The sequence below is a fragment of the Sceloporus occidentalis genome, unplaced genomic scaffold (assembly GCF_023333645.1).
Source record: "Sceloporus occidentalis isolate IW3139 unplaced genomic scaffold, rSceOcc1.0.p SCAF_451, whole genome shotgun sequence".
NCBI classification, from domain to species: Eukaryota; Metazoa; Chordata; class Lepidosauria; order Squamata; family Phrynosomatidae; genus Sceloporus; species Sceloporus occidentalis.
This window is the reverse complement of record NW_028317431.1, coordinates 169,605-186,513: the sequence shown is the minus strand read 5'-3', so window position 1 is coordinate 186,513 and position 16,909 is coordinate 169,605. Positions and strand designations below refer to the sequence as shown.

General features: G+C 48.6%; 1 protein-coding gene across 2 annotated transcripts; it reads right to left on the bottom strand.

The window, feature by feature from the left end:
- Positions 1 to 9,300: 9,300 nt before the first annotated feature.
- On the bottom strand, positions 9,301 to 11,381 carry LOC149271900 (ribosomal protein uL30-like). Of its 2 annotated transcripts, none has more exons than XM_089507024.1 (6): positions 11,357 to 11,381; positions 10,693 to 10,798; positions 10,342 to 10,505; positions 10,041 to 10,178; positions 9,773 to 9,887; positions 9,301 to 9,504 (listed from the first exon to the last, which is right to left on the bottom strand). In XM_089507024.1, exons 1-6 carry the CDS (start codon positions 11,368 to 11,370, stop codon positions 9,301 to 9,303), a joined length of 741 nt encoding a protein of 246 aa, XP_089363150.1. In that variant the 5' UTR covers positions 11,371 to 11,381. The 2 variants fall into 2 exon arrangements, with proteins under 2 accessions (XP_089363150.1, XP_089363151.1); XM_089507025.1 differs by having other exon boundaries at positions 9,301 to 9,509; positions 9,778 to 9,887.
- Between the last annotated feature and the right edge of the window lie 5,528 nt (positions 11,382 to 16,909).

Below are 16,909 nucleotides of genomic sequence, written 5' to 3'. Positions count from 1 at the left end.
CTGATATGCCTATATGCCCTGAAAGGCATATCAGGGGCACAGCGGAATCTGGCATATAAGAGGTATAAGGCATATATGGGGGCAGAGTGGCAAGCTGGGGGTCAGATGTGCATAACTGGGGGCAGTTTGGTAAATAAAAAAAATGTAAACAAGGCTTTTTTCGCATAGTTTTTATTAAATATGAAAAATAGTTAACATATGAATTAATATTTACTAATAACTTTGTATTAAAACCTAGTTTGAGAAACACACTGTGTTTGGGTTCTTGCAGCTTTTATTATTATGTCAGTAAAATAAGAAGGTGAATAGAGAGAGGCCATTGCAATAAAGAGATGAAAGTGTAAAATGTACGTTTTTTATTGCAATTTTTCTTCAATTTAAAATAATGTATTTTTTTATCCGATTAATCGATTAAATAATCGGCCAACTAATCGATTATTAAAATAATCGTTAGTTGCAGCCCTAGATGGCAGATATCTAGATTTAGTCATAATTTCCCTGGGAGGGGCAGTAGATGTCGCCTATCTGGATTCAGTAAGAAATGATACCCCTGGGAGGGGCAGTAGATGTCTATCTGGATTCAGTAAGAAATAATACCCCCAGAAGCCTCATAAATAAACTGCAGGGTTTGGATGGTAATCAGTTGAACGGACGAGGTGATGGCCAGGTGACAGGAGGCAGAAGGTTGGGGTTAATGGGGTATATTTAGAGGAGGGACTTGTTACTAGCAGGGCCCCTCGGGGGTCGGTATCGGGACCTGTATATTTAATATGTTTATTTGCAGTTTAATGTTAGAAGAATGGGGGAGAGCGCGGCGGCTGCAGTTTAATGTTAGAAGAATGGGGGAGAGCGCGGCGGCTGCAGTTTAATGTTAGAGGAATGGGGGAGAAAGCGGCGGCTGCAGTTTAATGTTAGAGGAATGGGGGAGAAAGCAGCGGCTGCAGTTTAATGTTAGAAGAATGGGGGAGAGCGCGGCGGGTGCAGTTTAATGTTAAAAGAATGGGGGAGAATGCGGCGGCTGCAGTTTAATGTTAGAAGAATGGGGGAGAGCGCGGCGGCTGCAGTTTAATGTTAGAAGAATGGGGGAGAGCGCGGCGGCTGCAGTTTAATGTTAGAAGAATGGGGGGGGAGCGGCGGCTGAAGTTTAATGTTAGAAGAATGGGGGAGAGCGCGGCGGGTGCAGTTTAATGTTAAAAGAATGGGGGAGAATGCGGCGGCTGCAGTTTAATGTTAGAAGAATGGGGGAGAGCGCGGCGGCTGCAGTTTAATGTTAGAAGAATGGAAGAGAGCGTGGCGGCTGCAGTTTAATGTTAGAGGAATGAGGGAGAGCTGCAGATAAATGTTGATAAATATAAAATAATGCACTTGGGACGTAAAAAAAAAAATCACAACGCAAAATATAGCATTGGGACATTACTTTACTGAGAGGGTGGTAGATAACTGGAACAGCATCCCAGCAGAAGTGGTAGAGGGTAATACAGTGAGGGTAATAAACATGCATGGGATAGACATACGGCTCCTGAATCTAAGACGAGACCAACGACTGATTAAGGTTTGAGTCGTTACAGCGGGAGAAACGGGTGACTAGACGGGGCCAGTTGGGGCCGATATGCCTGTGGGTTCTTTGTGTTTATGTTTCTCAAGCCTAATTTTCTGTTTTACTGTAGGATCCGGAAACTGCAAGATAATAGCTCCGTGTACCCTCCCTCTCCATGTGAGCGCCGTGTACCCTCCCTCTCTCCATGTGAGCGCCGTGTACCCTCCCTCTCTACATGTGAGCGCCGTGTACCCTCCCTCTCTCCATGTGAGCGCCGTGTACCCTCCCTCTCTCCATGTGAGCGCCGTGTAACGTCCCTCTTCCATCTCTCCATATGAGCTCTGTGTGAGCTGGGGTCTAACAGGGAATGATTATGGAAACGCGCAGCGAGGTGCTGGGACTAGAGTTCCCTGGATACACCATACTCATAAACATGCGCTGCATCTGGCCCCTCACATGCTCTCTGCACTGGCTGTACCTTCACATTTGGAGGGCAGATTCACCCATTCGCCATCCCCTGTCTCCGCTGCCACCACGCTGAGAGGGAGGAGGAGGAGAACCACCGGGAACCACATCCTAGAGAGGGGGCTGCAAGTCAGACAAACAAAGGGTTAAATGGATCGTAAGATATATAATGGAAACTCTACCGATAGGACACATTGGACACTATAGAGAGAAGAAAAGATCACTACCCTTCTTACAGATAACAGTGTCATCGTACATCACATGACACCCAGTACACAGGTTTATATATAACATCTATAGGGAACAGACACCCAGTATACAGGTTTATATATAACATCTATAGGGGACACACAGTATACAGGTTTATATATAACATCTATAGGGAACAGACACCCAGTATAAAGGTTTATATATAATATCTATAGGGGAAACACAGTATACAGGTTTATATATAACATCTATAGGGAACAGACACCCAGTATAAAGGTTTATATATAATATCTATAGGGAACAGATACCCAGTATAAAGGTTTATATATAACATCTATAGGGAACAGACACCCAGTATAAAGGTTTATATATAATATCTATAGGGAACAGACACACGTATACAGGTTTATATATAACATCTATAGGGAAGACACCCAGTATAAAGGTTTATATATAATATCTATAGGGAACAGACTGTATACAGAGCGCTATAAATAACTCCCTCACCTCTCTCCCATATTCTGCTTCCGAGTCACTTCCTTTTTTGTCATGTGACCCGATAGCCAATCAGTGAGCTAAGTGTGTCATTCAATAAACCAATCAGAAGGCAAGAAGACGGACAGGCATTAGCCAATCACAGAGAGTCACATAACCATGGCAACAGACTGTGACGTTCGTGACGGTGATACAGTGTGTGTGGCGTGTTCATAGTGTATAATAATACAGTGTAATGGTAGTGTGTAATAATACAGTGTGTAGTGTGTAATAATACAGTGTAATGGTAGTGTGTAATGATAGTGTGTAATAATACAGTGTGTAGTGTGTAATAATACAGTGTAATGATAGTGTGTAATAATACAGTGTGTAGTGTGTAATAATAGTGTGTAGTGTGTAATAATACAGTGTGCAGTGTGTAATAATAGTGTGCAGTGTGTAATAATAGTGTGTAGTGTGTAATAGTGTGCAGTGTGTGTAATGATACAGTGTGTAGTGTGTAATGATATAGTGTGTAATGATACAGTGTGTAGTGTGTAATAATAGTGTGCGGTGTGTGTAATGATACAGTGTGTAGTGTGTAATGGTAGTGTGCAGTGTGTAATGATACAGTGTGTAATGATAGTGTGCAGTGTGTAATGATACAGTGTGTAGTGTGTAATGATAGTGTACAGTGTGTAGTGTGTAATGATAGTGTGTAGTGTGTGTCTGTATGATGACGCGGTGTGTAGTGTGTGTCTGTGTGATACGGTGTGTAGTGTGTGTCTGTGTGACACGGTGTGTAGTGTGTGTCTGTATGACGCAGTGTGTAGTGTGTGTCTGTGTGACACGGTGTGTAGTGTGTGTATGATGACGCAGTGTGTAGTGTGTGTCTGTGTGACACGGTGTGTAGTGTGTGTTTGTATGATGACACGGTGTGTAGTGTGTTGGTTTTTGTGTCTTTTATTAAATTCTGCCATCAAATTATTGACGTTTTGTCTGTCTCGTTGTTGGATTTGTGTTGTCACTGGGTGGGGTCACTGCCTGCTGGAATTCCGATACTCGACTCAACACTCATGCAGCCTCAGAGTAAAAACCAGACAAATGGCAGAGGAGCGGAGATAACACACGGTCACTCAGCTAACACACGGTCACTCAGCTAACACACGGTCACTCAGATAACACACGATCACTCAGATAACACACGAAGTAACTTTTATCCACTCTTTATTATTATTTCTTACGTCCCCGATGACCTCCGACCCCCCATAGGAAAGTTTATGCGATTAACCATCTCCTGACTGCTCTGGGTGGGGGGGATAAGATGCGTCTCCAGCTTTGTGCGAGACTTCCCTCCTTGTCTGCAGGATCAGAGCGCAGGTCACCAGCAGGTCAAAGGTCAGCACTTTCAGGGTCATAATCCTGAGGGACAGAAGCTGCAGCAATCCGGTTCTCACATGAAGGGCTAAGGAAGGAAAAAAACACATTTCATACAGATGGTCAAGGAGGGCGAGATCACATTTCATACAGATGGTCAAGGAGGGCGAGATTGCATTTTATACAGATGGTCAAGGAGGGCGAGATTGCATTTTATACAGATGGTTAAGGTGGGCGAGATCGCGTTTCATACAGATGGTTAAGGAGGGCGAGATCGCTGGCGCCGGGATAGGACGTCACAGCAGATCCAAAGACACACTGGTGGCAAGGCACAGCGCAGAGCACATGTCTCGCTATGTTTGTGATATGCGTATGCCCCAGGAGTTTGGGCCTATCGCCCCAATAAATACAGGGTAAGAGGGAGGTGGCCTGCTCTGGGCATCCGGATTAATGGCGGCATGAGAACCTGCTTGGTAAATAACATTTACCTGAGTCCTGGGTCGCCTCCTCGGGACACACGGCATCTTCAGCTTCGCCTGCAAGTGAGAACAGCAAAGGGTTAACCTAGGGTGAGTCTGGCCCTTAGTGGCATTTGATTCTGGGGTATCTGCGGGGAATTGGGTGCATCGGATCTGTTACTGATGGTGGTTTCTGGTGACCTGAGGGTCTGGCTCTCTCTATTCCCGTCCGGTTCCACCGGTGGGATTAGCTTCCACTACAGCTCCATTACCTGGCAGGGAGAGCTTTGGACTCCTCCAGAGTCTGGAGCTCCCCAATTCAGCTACGAAGCAAGTCACAGACCCCCACGTGCTGAGCTCATCGCTGGGAAGGGTGAGCGCGGAGAAGACACTGAGACCCTCTCCAGTTGGAGGGAAGGAAACTCGGCTGCTGAAAGCCTTGCGGGGGTGACTGGATGAGGTGGAGAGAAGATCAGTCAGACCCTCGCTGTGTGATGGAGAGGAAAGAAGATGTTGTTGGTCTCTGGATCCGGTAGACATCTGGGAGATGTTCTGGTTGGATACTTGGAAAGTGCCCACGTTTGTCCCATTTCCATTTGAAAACCAGATGGACACATCTGCCCCTGACACGCCCTGGAGCAGACAAAGGAGTTTGGCCTGTCGACGGTCATCATCCTGAACAGTCCAGACCTGGGGAGCAATGGACAGGGTGGAGGATGCGGGTGTTGGAGAAGCCAAGTACCCTGCAGAGAGAGAGAGAGAGACATGTACAAAACCGGCCCTGTGTTTGGGTTCATCTCTGCGCATGTTACACTCAGGGTGAAGCCAATAAACAAATAATTGCTTACTGCAAGCAACTCAGGTCTGAGGTAAGTGAATTAGTTCTACACGAGGGCCCTGGTGAGTGCGCACAGCGTGGCATGCATCACCCCACGTGGCCAAAGTGTCGTCGTGGTTCACCTTCCCTCGGAATACAGAATTTCTGTCCAAATCACAATAAAAAGCAATCACGTTATTAAAAAAGGGATTTTCTCTTTTCTCTTGGCCCAGAGTAGGTCCAGCCCTCGTCACCCTCGGCTTCTCTCGCCCCCCGCAGCTCGCAGGAAGCTCCATTTACAATCAGCCAAAAGAAAGGAGACCTAAAGAGAGAGGTGCGGACAGCAAAAAGATTTAACGTCCCCTTTTCTCTTGGATGGGGTGGGAAACGTGCCTCGGATCCGGGGTGGGAAACGTGCCTCGGATCGGGAGGGAAACGTGCCTCGGATCGGGAGGGAAACGTGCCTCGGATCGGGAGGGAAACGTGCCTCGGATCGGGAGGGAAACGTGCCTCGGATCGGGAGGGAAACGTGCCTCGGATCCGGGGTGGGAAACGTGCCTTGGATCGGGAGGGAAACGTGCCTTGGATCGGGTGGAAAAGTGCCTCGGATCGGGAGGGAAACGTGCCTCGGATCGGGTGGGAAACGTGCCTCGGATCGGGTGGGAAACATGCCTCGGATCGGGTGGAAACGTGCCTCGGATCCAGGGTGGGAAACGTGCCTCGGATCCAGGGTGGGAAACGTGCCTCGGATCCAGGGTGGGCATTAAGGCTCCCGGAAAAACCATGCAGACAAAATGAGCCTCCGCAGAGGAGAACACCCGGCAAACTATGCAACGAGGACCAGGTAGGAGCTTTACTAACGGTCTCCAGAAAGGTCCGCCGTCCGGGATGCGTCCACGACGGCCCACGTAGACGAAATGCTAGGATAAATATGGTTGAAGACGGACACCAATCAGTTACAGTTCTCTCTTCTAGTCAGTAAGAAACACGCAGAAAATCTGCCCCTCAGAATCTGCGGCTAACGTAATGCCCTAACCACGTCCAAACAGTGATGGCGAAGTTACCCCAGATTCTTTGGAGGAGGACAAACACATGGAACCGCAATCTGCCATCCTGTACACGCACATGCGCTCTCACACACGCTTACCGCTCACCGCTCCTGCAGCCTGCAATCCGGCTGCTCCCACGCTGTCCGGCAGCCTCGTTTCATCGCGGGGTCACAGACCCCAATAAGCTCTTGCTTCCCCGTACCAGTTCAAACTAGTTTAGAAAGGGCCTTTCCGCCTTGGATCAAACTGGCATGAGGAGACAGCAACAAGGGGTAGCAGGAGTCACCCCTGGAGATCCTTATCCTCGCAACTCTGCCGCGTTCCTATCCCCACAGCACGGCTTGGTAAATCGGTGAATAAGCCGCTGATAGGCGAAACGCGCCGTGCGTACGGCACCCGGCGGGAGGGTTCTGTGCCAGCCGATCGCTGCGGGGATGGCAACGTTCGAGGATAAAGACCTCTAGTACTTGGACCTGGCGAAATCCACGCTGCCCGCCGCCGATCGACGACTCCTTATATTCTCCACACGCAAGTTTATTACGCGTTTAAAGACTTTTTATGCCTCACTGTTGGGGGTAATAAATTCTTTGATTTCTCGTCAGTTTTTCTGTATAAACTTTCTTTACTCTCCATCGGGGAGGACTGGGATCCACAAAGCCATTATATATGAGAGCCCCATTAACCGCGAGTTATATGCATTATATACGCTCTATACATTATATATCTGCTGCCTGCTCTATTACCGGAGACATCTATCGTTAGGTTTATTCCTCATTTATTTATTACACTGGGCCGGCCCGCTGATTTAACTATACATCTCACAGGGGGCCAGCTCGCTCATTTATCTATACATCATACAGGGGGCCGGCTCACTCATTTAACTATACATTATACAGGGGCCGGCTCGCTGATTTAACTATACATTATACAGGGGCTGGTCACTGATTTATCTATACATTATACAGGGGCTGGTCACTGATTTATCTATACATTATACAGGGGGCCGGTCACTGATTTATCTATACATTATACAGGGGGCTGGCTCGCTGATTTAACTATACATTATACAGGGGCCGGCTCGCTGATTTAACTATACATCACACAGGGGGCCGACTCGCGGATTTAACTATACATCACACAGGGGCCGGCTCACTGATTTAACTATACATTATACAGGGCTGGTTTCTACAGCAGAAGCTCAGCGAGGTCCTTCATAATGTATAGAGAAGTCAGGAATCTGAAATAAGTTTTCGGCGCACGCTGCAGTTAGTGAATAGCCGCCACGTCTCACTTCACGCCGCTCTCATCGCTTCTGGAAACACGATGGCAGAACAGAGAGAATCCGATCAGCAGCCGCATCCTGCGGGCTTTTCCTACTCACCCTCCCAAGGCAGAATCAGTACGACGGCCACGACCAGACACAAGGGCAACATAATCTGAAGGCGAGCATCAGGCTTCCCTCTGACTCCCGTCCGTCCATCTGTCAGAGATTCTTGTCTTTCCCACGACAAAACCCCCGTGATGTCGTTATAACCCCCCCACACACACGCCACACATGCATGCACCTGCAAGCATGAGAAGCCAGTTACTGGGAATCCATACTGGTGGAGCTGGGGGAGAGGGTCCCGCACAGGAACACGCAGGAAAGCAGGTGTGCAGAGAAAGGGGGTCATTGTGCGGGAGGGTGGGCTTCCTGCTCACAAATACCCCTATTAACCCTAAGTGGGGTAGTGCCGGCAGGCCATTAGTAGGTGACAACTGTAACAGTTATGGATAGATAGAAGGGACAAGGCAGATGGATGGGGCAGGAATGGTCAGGGTAGACTCTGGGGCCCCTGCGTGCCGTACATAGCCTCTAACACATCCAGCCGTCCCCTGTGCGTGCTGTACATAGCCTCTAACACATCCACCTGCCCCTATGCCGTACATAGCCTCTAACACATCCACCTGCCTCCTGTGACTGCTGTACATAGCCTCTAACACATCCACCTGCCTCCTGTGAATGCTGTACATAGCCTCTAACACCGTGAAAGTGAACGTTTTTGGCAAGTTTATTTTGGAAAGAACAGGTGGGTCCAAGGTGTTCGGTTGCTTCTTAGACAGAGCCCCTACCTCATCCTCTCCTTCATATCTTTTTCTCATCTCTCCCCTTTTCTACCTTTCCGTGACCTGTGGTGGGAGAGGAGCTCTGTTCCTACAGATCTCTGTCTCAGTAACGGGGGCTGCGGCTTTATTTTTGTTAGATGTTCAGAGATCAGACAACCCCCTGAAAGGAAGGTCTCAGTGGAACTGGCACAAGCTCCACACAAACCCCATCAACATATTTCAGCTGGCAAAGGGTTAACAATCCAATCTCTCCGGGTTTTATTTCCGACACAGAACAAGCTCGTGGACCGTGGCTCCCCAATCCCAGAAACTCCCGTATTCCAACCCGTCCAGAAACATACAAAACAGCTTTTACTCCAAATTCTTTTATCCAAAAATATTAACATGTGGGGAGAGGGATTTATTCCGAGGGAAAGCTGGCCACCTATAGGCTTATCGGTCCATGAATATCCCGGCCCAAGAGACGAACGTGAAGCATGGAGTAAGGGTGCGGACGGCCATAGTCTGATCCTGTCATCCGAAAGCATGCGGTAACCACAAAAGGGGCCACGTTAATCCGGAGAGGGCCCCACACCGAGACCGACTGGGACCCAGTGAGACTCGCAAGCAACAACGCGGCCATCCGGAAAGAGAAGTCAGGGGGTTTTCTGCTGGTCCGGAGCGGCCTGAACTGTGAATAGAGAGGGGAGAGAGGCGTAAATACCCCGGATCGGGACGAATCCATCATATAAAGCACATATATTTCCTTTATATATTCCCTCCGCTGAGGACTCCCTCCTATCGTAAGCAGCCGTCAGAGAACTCACCTTAATTGAGCTGTCGGATGAGCTGGTTTATGTCGGCCCCTCGGTTCCCGGGGTCGCCCACCTCGTTGCGGTATCCTTTCTTGTTGACGGCAGCGTGTCTGGCCACAGACAGCTTGAACGGGCAGAGGAAGCCGTTAACGGCTGAGAAATGTCTTCCTGCCGTATACATCTCATGGATCAGATCCTCCAAGCAGATGACCCCGAACTGCCCTGTAGGGACAAACAAGATGAAGAAAACCCACCAGCGGGAACTGATGCGAAAAACCAGACCTGCGCGTCTAACGCGTTCCCCGCCTCCGTTTAATCGCTTCACAGAAAGGGTTTCTGCCCCAAACCCAGCAGGCGGCTCACAGAAGTTACCCCCAAACACAAACGATCGGAAGGGCTGATCCAAAGACACGCCAAAAACCAATAAAAGCCACTTCTGACATCACACGTGTGGCGTGGGTGAAATTAAGAGTATCAGCCTGGACTTTACCCAATCGCTCCTCGATCAGCGCGTTGTCAGTAAGCGCCACCTTCTTCCCGTCCACCATTCCCTGGCCTCGCTTCAGGATCAGCTCCCTCACAGACTTCAGGTTGGGAAATCTATGTGAATAACGAGTGTGTCAAAACATCACCGCACATTCATACACATTCACCCGCCGCCGAGCGCCGCACATTCACCCGCCGCCAACTGACGGAAGCGCCACAGATTCCTGTACATTCATCCGCGACCATACTCCATGCCTCGATACTCACCCCCACGCCACGTACGGCTCCACCACCTGCAGCATCTTCAGCGCCGACTGGTTTAACTTTACAAACACTCCAGAGAATATCTTGTGCAGGCGCAGCGTCCCGAGGATGCGCAGCACTTGGTGGTTGACGCCTTCAATACTAAAAACAGCAAAGACGTGGAAATGAGAGAGCGTCTGACAGACGGACAAATCCGCGGGGGCCGCGGCTTCTAACACAACACTGACACGGACCGAGGACAGCGGCGGCGCATGAGCCCCGCGTCCCACCAGCTGAAAGGCCAGGGAAGCGAACGCTTACGTACTCCGCGATGCGCACAACAAACGCCAGCTTCTGATTGGCCACGTTGGGTACTTTCTTCTGGTAGATCTCCATCCTGCGCAGGCGCGAGTCATCTCGTAACTTCCTCCGCGAGTTTCGGACAAAGGTCTCCAGTCGTTTGAACTTGATCTGCTTCCCGGCGTGTACCTGGAGGTGACAGCAGCAGAGACAGTGAGCCTCGGGAGTCTCCAGGAGAAACGCACCAGAGCGACCAATGCAAAGTCCTGCGCCAGCCATGTACCAACACTTGGCACGCGTGGCGCCCAGCATGCCCACACTGGAGAGAATTACAGGGGGCAGAATAAACCCTCTGGCCCCTGGGGACCGTGTTTACCTTGCGCTTCTCCAGCAGCGCTCTCTTGGCTTCAGCCGCTTTCAGACCCTGATACTTCTTCCTTTTCTTCAGTAAATTCTCCGGGACCCGGGGCAGCTTCCGAGATCTGCCAGGAGGAAAGGAACAGACGTGATATTCACACCCCAGCGAGCAGACCCCGGACCTCACAATGTACCCCAACTGAACCCCCATCCCAATGCACACCCCTCCCAGATGAGGAAGAGACCGCTGATTTTTCAAAAACGTACGAAAATTTACATATTTATCAGCGACTCAAACGTTTGGGCCAATAACACCGAACACATTCTTAAAAGCTCTGCCTGGAACCATTTCTGTAAACATTTTAATTTATGAAGCCGTTTCCTGCTGTTTCTATACACATTATCGGGGCTTTTAGGGCCGTAGAACCCTGCGATCCCCCTCATACCCCGCAAACAATATGACCTCCTTGAGAAGAGTGGTAAAAGGGAGGAAGGGGGCAGAAGAGGAGGCATCGGGGGTTTTAGGACCAGAGAGGGTTCCCATCCGCTATCCCCCCCGGCCGGCATTCCCATCCGCTATCCCCCCGGCCGGCATTGCCGCGTTTCTCTGCTCCTTGATCTAACGATTTTCGGGTCCCCCATGCAGGATGGCGGCAGATTAACCAAACCCCACAAGCACTCACTCCGTCCCCTCCATGTTGCTCCACATACAGGCCAAACAGGAACAGCTTTTAGGTCACTTCCGTCATGTGCGCTCCATGCGGCAGCTGCGTGCCAGGCGCCATATTAGAGTTGGCGGACATATCACTTTTTGCCAATCAAGCTCCCAACATGCACCGGGGACTCCGGATTTGCCGCCTGATGCGGAGCTGGCGTTAGATGTGTTTAGTTGCGGGGCGGAAGGGGTTAATAATGGCACCCATCCTCCAGGGGCAGGGTAACACCCAGCACAATATGCTATTCTGCACCCCTATAGTGACCTGCCCCAGGAGCAAAATACTATCCTGCACCCCTACAGTGACCTGCCCCAGGGGCAATATACCGTCCTGCACCCAGTATGGTGACCTGCCCCAGAGCAGGTGAATACCCAACACCCTGGGGCACACATTTCCTATAAGCCCCTGGTTAAGGAAGCCGACTGGATGATTGAGGCTGTTGCTGGTATTTGCTCGGTGTACCCCGGGGTTGGGGGGTTCTTGGCACGGTACTATTGCCCCCCCCCTTGTACGTGATTATAGACATGATTGGCCCCTACATTTTGTTTTGCATGTAATTAACATTAGTGGCCAAGTAAGAATACGGTAATTACCGTATTTGCTCGATTATAAGACAACCACCCAAAATCTGAATATTTAGGGAAAAAAGAAAAAGCCTGAATATAAGACGACCCTATAGGAAAAAAGTTTTACCAGTAAATGTTAATTCATGTAAACTATTTTTTTTTAATAAAAGCTTGATTGAGAAAAATATTTTTTTGTTTTTATTTCCTTGTATTTTCCAACCTGCCCCCCCAGTTACGCACATCTGCCCCCAAGCTTGCCACTCCAATAGGGCACTGTGGCCCATGATATGCCTTTTAACCCTCTATATGCCACTGTGCCCCATGATATGCCTTTTAACCCTCTAAATGCCATTGTGCCCCATGGTAACCCCTATGTGCCACTCTGCCTCCAGAAATGCCTTATACCCCCATATGCCACTATGGCATTTAGGGGGTCAAAAGGCATATTATGGAGCAGAGCGGCATATAGGGAGGTATAAGGCATTTCAGGAGGCAGAGTGGTGTATAGAGGGTTAAAAGGCATTTCTGGAGGCAGAGTGGCATTAAGGGGGTTAAAAGGCATTGTATAGAGCACTCTGCCTCCAGAAATGCCTTATACCTCTATATGCCACTCTGGCATTTAGGGGGTTAAAAGGCATATTATGGGGCAGAGTGGCATATAGGGAGGTATAAGGCATTTCAGGAGGCAGAGTGGCGTTAAGGGGGTTAAAAGGCATTTCATAGAGCACTCTGCCTCCAGAAATGCCCTATGCCCCCATTTAACATTCCCCCCCACACACACACACACACTTACCGGTGCTTCCGACTCCCTGCTGTATTGCCGGGGCAGCGGGTTGACGTCTACGCGATTCGCGTAGGCGACGTCCGCTGCAGCTGGAAGGAGGTGGAGTTGGCAGCGGGGGTTGTCTGCGTCCATCGCGCAGACCTCCCCTGGCTGTCAGAAATCAGAGTTCCCCGTGCGCGAATTGGAAGCACCGGTAAGGTAAAACTTTGTCTTATGATCGAGCAAATACGGTATATTTTACATTGTACTGGAAACGCTGAATGTGATGGGAATATGAACAGTTTATTACTGGATCCCAGTGGATCCCGGCTGCCGATCTCATCCTCCCCGCGCCGTGTATTTGGCACAGAATGAAAAAGCCCCCATCGTGTGCGCACTGATGTATACGAAAGCTGCGTGGTCGCTTTTACTTTTCGTGGCCTTGGTTTTGCAAACGCATGCAATGACCCCCGCAGTATCTCGCGCAGGAGAAGGCTCTGACCGAGCACATCCCCCGTCACCTCCAATCAGATTCAAGGAGATTACTGTGATCCTGCAACATGAGAAGATCCCAAATAGATGGGGCTACCTGGCCAAACGACTAATTTCAAGTCAAGGGGGATCGAGGGTCCTATGAAAGCCTGATGGGGGTCTTTCTCAATTACTTGTAAACACCCCCACAGTCACCACAAAAAAGAGACCACTGAGACTGCAGCCAGAGAGGCAGCAATGAAGCGGATCCGTCGGAGGTGATTGCGCTCTAATCATCCGGATTGTCTGTGCGTTCGGAAAGAGACAAAGCATCGAGCCGTTATGAAGCCGACATGCCTACGGGGGCTGGTAACGGACGTTAATAGGTGACGCTCGCCGCCGCCGGGGGTTTATGGGTGAGATTTGTGCTACTTTATCTGCGGTCATGCAATTTCATCTAGAAAGAGCGCTGCTCGGTGACCGTGTTCTGGCCTTTGATGGGGAAAGAGAAGAAAAGACCGGGGGCCTGAGGGTGCATTTATTATTCATTCACTTTCTTGTTTCTGGGTTTCACACGGCCTCGGTTTATGACACTTTCCTTGTTTTTTCTGTTGCTCTGCTGCTTGGCGTCTTGTTTCTTCCATCCTAGAGTCGGGCCGAGAGAAACACGACCAAATCACGCTCCAGACTCTAAGTCGACCTCTGCGGCGCTGATTTCTGGGTCACGCCAGTATGCCCCAGTTTAACCAAAATCGCTCAAATATAAGACAAGGTTTTTTTCAGAGCAAATGATGAAAAATGTCCCTCATCTTATATTCAGGGTCGCTTTATAATCCGACCTTAAATAGAGGATCTGACTATAAGACTAAGATCCAGATCCTCGCAGCGCTGCAGGGACCCGGATCCTCTCTCTCTCCCCGGAAGCGCTGGGTGGCAGTGCATCACGCATTCGTCCACCGGCTGCCCCCACTAGACACCAGGGAGTCTGAAGCACAAAGGACAAATCTGGGGGGGGTGGAATTTAGGGGTTAGAGTGGCAAGAGTTCAGGGGGCAATTCTGGGGGCAGAGTGGCAAGCCTGGGGGCAGATGTGCATAACTGGGGTCAAATGAGCATAATGGGGGCAGGTTGGCAAGTAAAAGGAAATAAAAACAAAAAATGCATTTTTCTCATGTGAATTTATATTTTTTTGGTATAGGGTTGTCTTACCCTTACAAAAAATTACTGCAGTTTTTCTGAAGTAATACTGCAGTTTTTTGGACATGAAAAAACTGCAATACTGCACATTTACTGCAGTTTTACTTCTGCGAGATGACCGCTCTCCTCCACCTTTCGTGTTCAGACACTTCCCTAAACGAGCTGCTGATATTTACCGAGGGCTCTCTGTCCATCAAGGTTCCCTTCTTGTTAATAGTCATCTCCTATTTCCACATCCTCGCCTCCGTTCTGAAAATCCCGTCAGCCCAAGGCAGATTGAAAACATTCTCCACTTGCTGCTCCCACCTCATCTCAGTGTCCTTGTTTTATGGCTCTCTCTTCTTTATCTACTTTCGACCGTCTTCTTTATACTCCGCGGGAAATGACCGTTTTGTCAGCATTATGTACGCAACCATAACCCCCATGTTAAACCCCTTTATCTATTGCTTCAGGAGTCAGGAGGTAAAGAAAATACTGAGAAAACACATCAGAATGACATATTCTGGTAAAAGAATGAAATGTAGATTTTCCTGTAACTAAATTTTCCTTTTATATTATCTAAATTTTATCCTGCAATAAAAATCCATATGGTGCACATTCCTGGATACGGAGCGTTTTAGATTTCCTTTGTGGTGGGCTCCCTTGGCGCATGGTGCGGTGCCGGGACAAGACTGAGGGTGTTGGTACTAAAGGTGTATTAAGGAAATGTTATGCACAAATGCAGTTCTCCCGCTCCTAATACTCTCCTCTCACAGGAGGGGATGATGCTGGATTTTGTCCCTGTTGGGGGTAGGAATGGAGACCAAAGTGAGCGGAAGAAAATTGTGAAAGGGTTAAACGCAATATTGAACGTGTTGCTGAAGCCCGTTGTACTGCCGGTAACGTGTCCTGGATCCCGGCTAATGGCAGGGATAGACTCTGAGGGGAGACCTCGCTTGGAGCTGGGGCAGGTGTCCCGGGGCAGTAGTCCAGGGAGTGTTACTTGCCAGTGGTCTCCCCGTGCTAAGAGGGGTGTAGGGCGACGTTCCTTGCTTTTACTGTGTTCTAGATGTGTTATGCTGTGTTCTAGATGTGCTATCCTGTGTTCTAGATGTGTTATGCTGTGTTCTAGATGTGTTATGCTGTGTTCTAGATGTGCTATGCTGTGTTCTAGATGTGTTATGCTGTGTTCTCTGTGTGCTTCACTGTGTTCCATGTGTGCTTTTACTGTGTTCTAGATGCCTTTTGCTGCCCTAGATGCCTTTTGCAGTGTTCTATTTATATTCCTTTGTGTGGAATTATTTCCCTCATTGTTCCAAATGAGCCATTTCTGCACCGCAGGACCATTCTATAAGTGTCTCTAGGATGTAACTCTACCCCAGGACTACCAGGACTTTTAAAGTACACACTATTTTATTCTTTGTATACTTTGTTGGGTTGATTTTAACAGAAGTTTACAAAATAAATGTGATTTTACTGCATCCTGGGATTTCCAAACATTTGGTGGGCTGCAGCTTCTACCTGCTTCAAAGAAGGGTCTGCCTCCCCTATATTAGGCACGAGCCACAACTCAGAGCCAGGTCATTTTATGGCTCGGAGCAGGGGAGGAAAAAACCACAGAGAGACGTTTAGGTGAATGCCGCCTTAAGGGCACCGTCGTGTGATTTTCAGCAGCCCTTTTTTTAAAGGCTCCGTTTAAATTGTGAGTCCGCACTCTGTAGGATATATATATATACTTTCTATTTCTATATACAGACATACTGCACTATTATTTTTGTATTTCAGTTTTTTTTCGTTACATGTTACCACCCAGTGACTACTTATAAAGGGTGATATTAAAAAAAAAGCTCCAGAATATATATGTTTTAACTCTACCCCTATCTACCCAATTTATCTAAGGTCTCCTAAGTTAACTTCCTTCTCTTTGTTTCCAGTTGCCCCCAGGCTGAAATACCCCTTAAAGCATTGCCACGTTTTGCAAATGCCCCTGCGCTATGCTGATTGGTGTCACCCAGAGGAGTAAAAGCTGTATATGGGGGCAAGAACAGCCATTTTGGGGTACGTGTATGATGTAACAAAGAATGTGACTATTAAAGGGATGATATCATTAAGGGAGATGTTATGTCAGTGAACACAATAGTTACAGAATATGATAACAATAGCGCTACAGAATATGATGGCGCTATATGAAACAATAAATCATAATATTAAACTGTAGCTTCTGAAGTAGCGAGTTTTCATTTATTTCTGACAGATCTAACCGATGACATCTCTATAGGGACATTCTGTACAACATGGATCCTATGGATCACCTATGTGATCCCTGCCAGAATTAGCGACTACGTCTTTCCAAAGCTCTAAATGTAAACAGGCAATGCAGCAAAGGGGCATTAGTGGCAGAAGAGACAGGTGGTTCTGGTCAGACCTCACCTGGGGTATCGGGGACTGGGGACCCCATATATATTGTGACAGTGTCAGAGGATTGGTTGTGGAGGGGATAGACCTCAGATATTACATAGTTTGTACCAAGTCCCCCTCATCAAAC